Raw genomic sequence first — 10,860 nt, 5'->3', positions numbered from 1 at the left:
CAGAGAGGGAGAGAGAGGAAAAGAGGGGGAGAGGGGAAAGGAGAGAGAGACAGAGAGAGAGGGAGGGAGGGGAGGGGCAAGAGAGAGAAAGAGAAGGAGGGAGGAGAGGGAGGGAAGGAGAGAGAAAAAGGAGAGACAGAAAGACAGAAACAGAGACACACAGAGAAGGAGGCCGGGAGGAAGGAGAGGGAGAGGGAACAACAGCAGTGTCATGAAAACCCTGAGAAGGCGGTCAACAGTGTCGTATTCTGCAGAGAGGTCAAGAAGGAATAAGATTAAGAAATGTTCATAGATTTGGCAATTACAAGATCACTGGTAACTTTGGAATGAGGAATTTTAATTGAATGATGATGTCAGAACCCATAGGGTTTAGAAGAGAGTGAGTAGAGAGGAAGTAGAGGTAACAAGTGTAAAAAGCTTTTTCAGGCAATTTGGCTGAGAAAGGGAAGAGAAATGTAGAATGATGGCTAGTAGAATTGGGAAAATCTATTAAGTGGAATTTGGTTTTTTTTTTGAAGATGAATGGAGGCAGCAGAGAAGCAATCAGTCGACGGGGGGAGATTGAATATTAGAGAGAGAAGGGGGGATAGTGGCAGCAATATGCTGGAAAAGAGAGATCCCCTCTAGGGGTAAATACAGAGGAACAAGGCCACCTCTTTATGGAGACTTGAGTAAAGGAAGAGACAGTAGAGAATGACGTCAAGGGATTATGAAATAAATGAGTTGAAGAGAGAATTCAAGGAAATGACCTTGATTTTCTCAATATAATAGGATGCAAGGTCCTCAGATGAGAAGGCAGGGGGAGAAGGTTGCTGTGGGAGATCTGAAGACAAAAAAAAGTTTTGAAATAATTTCTGCAGTGAGTGGTGCAAGGAATCAATTTGGGAGAAGCAGACAGATTGAGTTGCTGCAATAAAGCCCCAATTAAGATCAGATGACATATATTTGCAGTGGGCCCAGTCAGCACAGTTGTATCACTTCTTTCAGTTCCATTCAGCAAGTGTGTGAATTGTGACGGAGAAGGTGGATGGTGGAAATAATCTGGCAAGGGATTCGATAGCATATAGGAGAACTAGCTCACCAAGTGGTCTTGATTAGAAGGAAAAGAGCGAGAGCCTGGGAAAAAGTACTGAGGGGTGAGCGATTGAAGCTCAAGTTGGGAATGATTTAGGAGGAGTCAGGAATAGGGGAGAGATGGAATGATAGGAGATTCTGATAGGAAGAAGGCATTTCAGAGTTCACGATCAGAAAATTGCTGCACTTCTGGGTGACGGCAAGGTCAAAAGTATGGCCGTGTCCATTGAAATGGAATTGAAGTGGAAGAATAGGTGATGAGAGTTGAGTAGTTTGAGGAATTGGGAAATTAGGGTATTCGAGGGAACATTGACATGTAAGTTTAAGTACCCTAGGAGAAGGACAGGAGTTGGGGTAGAGGAGACTGTGAGCAAGGCACTGAACTCCTTAAGAAAGAAGGGAGAATGTTTGGGCCTAGCACACTGTAGCCACCAGGATCTGAATTGGGTGATAAATGTGGATAGTGTTAACCTCAAGGGAGGAGTGATGGCAAGTGCTTGAGGTAGAGAAAGAGTCTTCTGACTCTTCTTCCAGGACCGGTGCTTTGGGGAGGGGGTTGGGGGTGCACTGGACAGCGGGAGGGGTATGAAAGAAGCTGCAGTCAGTACTGGAAAGGTTAACCAGGGACACAGTGTTGTGCGGGGGGAGCCAGACATTTGATTTGAAGAACGTGGAGGGACACGATAGTTATCCAAGTATTTGAAGAATAATAACTTCAGAAAAGGTGTTAGATTTCTTTTGCTTAAGAGTTAGGGCTAGGACGAGGACACGGAGTTAGGACTAGGGCCAGAGAGATGGAGATTTGGGCTCCTTATAAAGAATTTCTTAATAATTAGAGCTGTCCTAAAATGGAATGGGCTATGTTGGTATTTGGTTAGCTCTCTGTCACTGGAGTTTTTTCAGGCGGAGGTTAGATGACCATTTGTCAGGCATGTTATAGCACTTTTCAGCAGCATGTAAATGATGAGTGAAGCAGAATTGCAGCGGCTCAAAAGAAATGTGAGACATCTCCACGCCAAATGTTCATGTGGACTATTTGTGCCTGACCTGCAGTAAAGTGTTCTGAGCTTGTATTGGTCCGATCAGCCACAGTCGGACACACTGCACCTTGACCCCAACATAGTGATGTCATTTTGGTTCTCTCCAAGGATGAAGGACAAAAACCAACCAACCAACTGTATCACATTTCTTAAAAGGCCCTAAATGGCCTTTTAAGATATCCTCCAGCTCTGAGGTTTTGATCTCTCTCTCTCTCTCTCTCTCTCTCCTTACTGGACTTCTCCTTCTTGTGTCTTAGTTTACCCTTTGAGCCAAGCCAGTTTATGAGCAGGAGGGTGGTACTGGGGGCATATTCATTTATCTGTTCTTGGAATACACCTCCTGCCCCAATGTAACCCCCCTCCCCACCTTGTTTTCTCTGCAGTCGGACTGGTTCTTCAGTGATGATGAAGAAAAGGGAGAGAGAGTAAGTGATTTTGAGGGCTTTTGGGGAGAAGGAGAGTCCCCTTGAGTGGGGTTAGGAGGATAATATCACAGAAGACATCAAAACATATGGTAGATGGAGAGGGCACAGGGAAGTGTCCCCAGAGTTCAATGTTGGACACTTCATGGGTAGGGATGAAGGAGGAAGGGAATTGGAAAGGAAACTTGTCTTTGTCCTGAGGAGCTCTCAATCTGATGACAGAGACTCAGTCATTGCCCTCAGGGAACTTCTTGTCCTTCTGGGAAGACACAGATCTTGCCCTGAGGGAACTCCCAGTTACATGGGAGAAAGTGTCCCTGCCCTCAGTCTTATAATGGGACCAGCTGCCGTCCCTCAGGGAGCATCTGATGAGAAGGGAGATGACAATCTTGGCTCAAGCTGATGGCTCTCTGTTTGCAGACTCCAGTTGATGAAAAGGAATCCCAATCAGTGCCCAATATAGAGTACCTACTGCCCAACATTGGCAGGACGGTGCCCCCAGGAGAGGCAGGTTCAGGTGAGTGATCGTTTAGGTATGGTTGGGGAATCTCCACTAGTCCCAACCCATCACAGCTCCTTTCCTGGGCTCCCTGCTTCCCCTCCTGTCCCACTGACAGCGCCCTACTCCCACCCTTGCATGCAGCAGCTAAGGTGGAGGGAGGGGTTGGGTGAAGAGACCATCCCCTCCCACCTGGGGAGGAACCAGCTTGGCCCAGTGCTCCCCACCTCCCCCCAACCCCAGGTATTGGGTTCTTTCCCTGGTTTCTTTTCTCAGCCTTTAATTTCTTTAATTCTGGCTTGTACACGTGACCCCTTGGCCCCTGGGCACTATTTCTCTTTTTTAATATTTCTTCTGTTCTCTCCTTACACCCATCTCTGCTTTCTGTCTTTCTGACCTCTCTCCTTTCCTCTCTTCTCTTCACTTGTTCTCCCCCCACTTTCCTCTTCTTTATTCTCTCTTTTCTCTCTCTTTCTCTTCCTGTTCTCCCTCTCCTTTTTCCTCCAGCGGACCTGTTGGAGATTTAAAGGGTACAGTGTGTGGTTTCTCAGCTGTCTTGGATACTAACCCTAGTGGGTGATTATAAGAAGATAGGGGTGGGGTGGTGCCACGTAGAGTAGATATAAATGTTTGGGGTCATTGTGGTAGCAGTGATAGGGGATAGGAGGGGTGGGGTCACATACACACAGACACAGAGCTAAGTCAGAGCCTCATGGAAGGAGTGTGTTCTGACCCTGACCTTCTCTACAATTCATAATTTTCACCCACCAGCACAGTCCTACACACACACACACATACACACACACACGCCTACCTACATGCTCTCACCCCACCATGACTTGAAAGAATATGAAGAACAAGCCCAGTCAATGACATGTTTCTCTAATTTGGGCCACTGACATCCCCAACCCTCAGAGTTCATTGGACACTAGACTGTGTCTCCCAAGAAGACAGCCTTAGGTCTGTATAGAGATGCCTGAAAGGACGGTTCACTCAGAAGTTGATTTATACGCTTGGAAAGGGTAGATTTGAGGAGGGGTGTGAAGGGAAGGTCCCCGTTTCTTCTAATCACCCACTACTAACTCTCTGCCTCTTCGGGCTGTGCTTGTCACTGTGTGGTCAGCTCATCATTGCTCTTCTCACTGTCTGGAGAGGGGTGGAGAGGGGTGATCTCAGGGAGAAGAGGCCTAACCTGCTTGCCAGGCAGTGTGGATTAACTGGGGCCCCAACCTTCATCCAAACCCAGAGTCAGGTTATTGCCTCCTCTTGAGTCTCTCATGGAAAGAAAAAGTAACCATGACAATCATCTTCTGTATCCCTGCACCCTATGAGTCTCCAGCCCCATTTTACAGACCGACAGAATGAGGTCATGCTGAGTACAAAGTTATATAGCCTTGATTATCCTGCCCCTCCCTTGCACTTAAAAAGAAGAAACCAAGCCCTAGTTGATGCCAGATAGAACCTGCGCATCATGGCTTCCTTCCAGTGAGGGCTTCCCTCGATCCTACCAGCTATACCTCACTCAATTTGTTTCCCGTCCCCTTTGACTAACCAGCCCTGTGTGGCCCCATTCTCCCAGCCTGGGGGTGGGGGAGGTGAGGCTGGGGGAAGAACAAACATCTTCTCACCTCCCTTCCCTCCCTCTATTCCCCCTCCTCCCACTCTGGTCTCCATGTATCTAGGACATCTGTGATCTGTGTGTTTCACCATTGTGATTTGTGTGGTTTCGGTCTGACTTGTTTGCCTTTCTGCTCCAATGCTTCATATTAACACAGGGGTGGGAGGCGGGAAAGAAGAGACCCCACTAATACCCTCCCATCACCATAGAGTGAATGAAATGACTGAGGTCATGTAATGCCTCAGGGCCCAAAGCTTGGTGTCAGTTCCTATTTTGAAAGGAAGCTGTGCCTGACATCTCTTCCTTAAATGGGCAGTTCTCTGGTTTCTGAAACCACTGAACAGAGGGATTATATTCCCAAAGTGTGCTCTCTTCCCTCCCTCGCCTTCTCTGCTTCTACCCTACCCAACCTCCATTTTTCTTTTTGTCTCTTGCCTACAGATTCTATCAACTGTGGTTCCACCAAGTCCAAGGTAAGGAAGGGGTGATGCCAGGGTGGGTCTTATACTAGGGGAGCTATGGCTCTATGAATTTTTCATGATTGGTCAAGGGAGTTTCCTGAGATACAGTAGGAGGAATGGAGGTTAGCCTATGGAGAGTTTGCTCTTGGAGGGGAGAGATATATGAGCAACGCAGGAATGAGTGAATAAAGCCGAATGGGGAGTCTCTCATTGGTTATCTTTGGAACAGTTAGCCAGCTCCCAATTATCAATGTGAATACAGAGAATTAACAAGCCCACAATGTCAGATAATCCCAAAACATGTCTGTTTGGCTCTGGGATATGTTATGTGATTTTTAAAAAATCTCATGAAATTGTCCATCCCACGTTCAATTAAATTTTTATTCCTAGAAGACACACGCCACCTAGTGGACCTAAGGAAGTATCTCACAAATTGAGTGACGGCAAAAAGCTATTGGACGACTTCAATACTTGTAAATACATGGAAGCACCATGTTTTAACTGAGTGCTTACTATATGCAGAGCATCCCCGAAAAAATGAATATGGCCCATTGCCTGTCCTCAGGGAGTTTATAGTCTAGTTGAAACAAGAAATAAAACAAAGAAAGGGAAATAACAGATTTAAACAGCTGAAAACGAGACTAGATGCCATAACTCTCCAAACAATAGTTCACTTGGATATTTGACACGAATGACTGTATGAGGATTTTTTTTTGTTTTTTTTTTCTTGAAAATCTGAAAGGATTTACTCCTTCCAGATTTTTTGTAGAAGAAAAATTAGGCTTGTTTTGCATGGCCCAAGAGACAAAAGTAGGACCAATGGATGGTGGCTAAATGGATGTACATTTGGGCCTTAACATAAAGGGAAAAGAATGAGTCAATTCTCTAAGGCTGTAGAGTTGCTGATGAGATCCTGATTTGCCGTGGTGGAGGGAGTTTTAACACCGGGAGTTTCTCCCACACTGATGGAATGCTCGGTCAAACAAAGAATGAGCCCAGAAAGGGGGAAAAAAAATTATTAGCAATTAGAGACAGCTGAAAATGAGTTGGACTGTTATCAGGAGGTGATAAAGGCCCTGTCATTGGCAGTCCAGAACAGAAGCTGAGTGACCACACTGGAGGACATTCTAGAGGGCAGTCATGCCTCAAGTACAAGTTAGATTCTTGGGTTCTTCCAATTTGGAAATTCTTTGATTCATTTTAGCCTCTTTGGAGGCTGAGGTCCAAAGGCTTAAGGGTTCTAAGGGCTCCCACCATATCTGGGCCTTCAGTTTTGACTTCTGGCAAGGTGTGAAGGATCCATACTTACTGCCCCAGAGACCTCAAGCCTTGTTGATCTTGGTTAGCTTCTGAAAGACTCTACTTCCTCATTGGAACCAATCAAGCAGACCTCTACATTTGGCATCAGGATTTATACTTTGTACTTTTTTTAAAAAGCGTATTAATATCTTCTACTTCTAGCTATATCTCTTCTCTTCTCCCTCCTCAGTGAGCCATGCCTCGTAACAGTTAGTCAATCAGTCAACCATTAAGTGCTTACTATTTGGGAAGTGATTTACACATATTATCTCATTTGGTCCATATAATACTCCAGAAAAGTAGGTGCTGTTATTATACTCATTTTACAGATGAGGAAACTGAGGCAAGAAGAGGTCACACAACTAATGTGACTTGCCCAGGGTCACGTAGCTAGTAAATGTCTGAGGCCAGATTTGAGGTCAGGAAGATGAATCTTCCCGACTCCAGGCCCAGCGCTCTGTGCACTATGGCGCCACCTAGCGTCCAAGTCTAGCACTTTTTTTTCCCTTCACTCCTGTCTCCTATACTCTCCAGACCAAGAAATAAGTTTTGTTTACAAGGGGAAAGGGAATATACAAATTCATAAATAATCATAGATTTAGGGCTGGAAGGGACCTTAGAGGCCATCAAGGCCAACCCCCTCTCCAAGGCCCTTTATTTTACAAAGGAGGAAACAGTCTAGGAGAAGTTAAGTATGCTGTCCAAAGTCATTCCACTGTCTGAGGCAGGATTTGAACACAGGTCCTCTTGACTCCAAGTTCAGTGGCCATTCCACTGTGCTATGTAATACACCCAGTTAGAGGACGAATATTTGAAAAACAAAAGGAAGCAGATTGTGCTAAGAGGGTGGTGAAATTAGAAGTTGCAATATAAAAGAAAATGATCCAGTCTCAGCCTGGGCAGTACTTCCAAACTACAGTTCCCAGATCTAGCTTGTCCCATCATTCAACTCAGTAAACATTGATTAAAAGCATTGTGTGCCAGAACACCCTAACCCAATTAGGGATTTTGCTATCTGGGGGCCCTGGATCGAGTTCTTTTGACATTTTCCTCTTCTGCAATACAATGGGGCAGTTAGGTGGTGCAGTGGACTCCAGGTGTCAAGCCGAGAGTCAGGAAGACTCATCTTCCTGAGTTCAAATATGGCCTCAGACACTTACTAGCTGTGTGACCCTGGGCAATTCACTTCACCCTGTTTGCCTCAGTTTCCTCATCTGTCAAATGAGCTGGAGAAGGAAATGGCAAACCACTCCATTATCTTTGCCAAGAAAACCCCACATGGGGTCACAAAGAGTGGGACACAACTGAAACAACCAAACAATAACAATACAACAAATATTTCTTTAATGTCTACTGTGTGTAGAGCATTGTGAGCTAGCTAGTGGTGGAGTTGTAAAGCTTAGATAAGACAAAGTCCTTACCCCAAGGAGCTTAGGATCTTGTAGGGTAACAGGACACCCAGGCAGCTGATGGCAGAGTATTGCATTATAAGTGCATTAAAGAGATATAGAAGCAAATTCTGTGTGAGCCCTGAGGGAGAAAATTGTTACCAACCTGAGAGATGAGGGAAAATGTTTTAGAGGAGTTGGCATTTAAATTGAGTTGTAAAGGCTGGATAGGAATTCAATAGATAAAAGAGTGAAGGATAGATTAAGAATTGTAAACTGCTAATAAAGGACGCTAGGTGGCGCCATAGTGCACTGAGTGCCAGTCCTGGAGTCAGAAAGACATCTTCCTGAACTCAAATCTGACCTCAGACACTTACTAGCTGTATGACCCTGGGCAAGTCACTTCACCTTATTGGCCTCAGTTACCTCATCTGTAAAATGAGCTGGAGAAGGAAATGACAAAGCACTCTAGTATTTCTGCCAAGAAAACCCCAAAATGGGGCCATGAAGAGTCAGACACAACTGAAATGACTGGACAACAAGAAGTTCTGATTCATAGGACCTTAGAATGGAATAGAACTACAAATATCATCTAGTTGAACCTCCTAGAAATCCCCATTATAATAATCCTGGGGAGTCACCCAGCCTCTGTTTGAATACTTTTGGTAATAGAGAGTTCACTCCGTTGCTAGAAACTCTATTGTTAAAATGTTCTTTCTTATACTGTAGCTAAATGGTCAGCCCTCCACTGAGCCTAGTTTTATCCTCTGGAGCTACACGAAGCTCATTCATTCATTCATTAGCCACTGACTAAGTGTATTCTATTCTCCAGGCACTGGGCTAGGTGCTGGGAGATACAATGACAAAGAAAGAAGAGAAATACAATAGTCCCTGCCCTTAAGGAGCTTCTGTTCTGTTGGAGAGGAACAACTTTATACATAGTTGCATATATGCAAAGTTATTTCAGGGGAAGGGCAATAGAACAGAGGTGGAAGGGGCATCTGGAAAGACCTCATGGAGAGCCCTGAAGGAAGTTAGGCATTCTAAGAAGCAAGGTTGAGGAGGCAGTGCTTTCCAGGCTTGGGGGACAGCTTGTTCAAAGGTACAGGGAATAGGAAGGAGGTTGATTTGGCTAAAATATAGAGCGCAGGAAGGTAGAGAGGGTAAGAGGAATAGGCAATAAGCCTAGAAAGGCAGTCTGGAGCTAAATGATTTAGGGCTTTAACTTACAAAGTAAGAAGTTTGTTTTTTATCCTTGTGGCAGTAGGGAGCCACAGGAGCTTCTTGAGCAGGGGAATGACATGGTCAGACCACCTGTGCTTTAGGAATATCATTTGAGCAGCTTTGTAAAAGAGCTTGGAGAAGGGAAGAGATTGGAGATAAGGAAACCAATTAGGAGGCTTCTACAATCATCCAGTTGAGTGATGAGGAAAGTCTGAATTGTTGGTGTGATGTTTACTTAAGAAAGGTATTCCATCTTCCACATGACAGTCCTTCACATCTTTGAGAACAACTATAATATCTCCCTTTAGCCTTCTCTTCTCCAAGGTAAACATCCCTACTTCCTTCACATGTCCTCCTGGTCTCCAGACATCATTATCCTTTGGACATATATCCCCCAGTTTGCAAATTCCCCCCCCCCCCAAAGTATGGTGGTGCTGAGGACTGAACCCAGTGCTGCAGATGTGCTCTGAAAGGATAGTGGGACTGTCACCACCCCTTCTTGGTCCAGTCTCAGATGGAAATAGCTGAAGTAAAAGCCAAATCACACTTGGAGTTCATGTTGAACTTGCACTCAATGAACCAACCCCCCAGGTGTAGTTTGGGTTTTGTTGTTGTTTTTGGAGGCAGTTGGGGTCAAGTGACTTGGGGTCACACATCTAGTAAGTGTCTGAGGCTGGATTTGAACTCAGGTCCTCCTGACTCCAGACAGGGCTAATGCTCTATCCACTGCATCACCTAGCTGCCCCTTGTTTCGTTTGCTTTTTTTTCACAGGAGCTTCTGCCAATCAGAGTCTCCTCCATCTAGTATTCCTTGCAGTTAATTGATTTTAAACCTAAATGTTTAAGGCTTTCTGTTTATCCCAGCATATCTATTTATTATATCCCAGTATAACTATTTGTATTTATTTATTTGTTAGAAGCATTTTGATTTTTTTTTAACAGATGTTCTTCAGAGGTGCATTTGCAGAATAAACAAAAGACATTCAACAGTCTCATGACTTGAGGAGAGGGAGTAGCTGAAATAGGGTGTAGTTACTGGCCCAAGAGGGCTTCTGGGTAAAGAGAGGCTGCCGCTGCCAGATCAGAGTAGCAGCAGGAGATAGATCAGAGGGATAGAAACTGAACTTGAGATTTCATTGACATAGGGAACTCCCTCCGCCAAAGCAGATCAGCATCTTTTCTGTAGCTTAGGGAACTGCTTAGGGACACTGAGATCAAGTGACTTGCCCAAGGTCACACAATCCAGCTAGACACTGGACCTGAACCCACATCTTTCTAGCTCTGGGACTGGATCCCTATCCACCATACTATACTGTCTCTCATACAGATTAACATTCTTTCAAGAGAGGACAGTCTCAGATAAAAACTGTTTTCTTCCTTTTCTCTGCTCCCCATTCAAACTGGGGAAGGTGAAAAAGATAATAAAACACCAACAACTATTTTGTCATTTATACTATTATCCCATTGGAGCCCCGTGACATTCCTGCAAAGTAGGTACTACAGGTTTTTATCATCCCCATTTTACAGATGAAGAAATGTTTTAAAGAATATTTCTGTCATCTATAGGTTATTCCAAAGCACTGAGTTCTGTATTTGACTTCCAAGACTTCTCATCCCACTGAATTCCCTAAGATCCCTTTCCTCATCCCCGAACTTCTCTCTCTCTCTCTCTCCCTCTCCTTCTCTCCTTCCCTCTCTTTCTCTCTCTCTCTCTTTCCCTCTCCCTTCCTCCTTCCCTCCCTCTCCTTCCCTCCTTTCCTCTCTCTCTTTCTCTCTGTCTGTCTGTCACACACACACACACACACACACACACACACACACACACACACACACAC

General features: G+C 44.9%; 1 protein-coding gene across 5 annotated transcripts in view; it reads left to right on the top strand.

Annotated features, from left to right (window-relative positions):
- The window catches only part of ARHGAP23 (Rho GTPase activating protein 23), a 121,359-nt gene that overhangs the window by 104,116 nt on the left and 6,383 nt on the right, over positions 1-10,860 (top strand). For all 5 annotated transcript variants that reach the window (XM_027872995.1, XM_027872991.1, XM_027872993.1 and 2 more), the window contains 3 exons: positions 2,498-2,539; positions 2,957-3,053; positions 5,095-5,126. In XM_027872995.1, the coding sequence (XP_027728796.1) occupies positions 2,498-2,539; positions 2,957-3,053; positions 5,095-5,126 (171 nt within the window). The remainder of the gene's footprint in view (positions 1-2,497; positions 2,540-2,956; positions 3,054-5,094; positions 5,127-10,860) is intronic.

Source organism: Vombatus ursinus, unplaced genomic scaffold, assembly GCF_900497805.2.
Source record: "Vombatus ursinus unplaced genomic scaffold, bare-nosed wombat genome assembly UNPS02014801.1, whole genome shotgun sequence".
NCBI classification, from domain to species: Eukaryota; Metazoa; Chordata; class Mammalia; order Diprotodontia; family Vombatidae; genus Vombatus; species Vombatus ursinus.
Note: the sequence above shows the minus strand (reverse complement) of the source record. Positions and strands in the feature narration are given on the sequence as shown.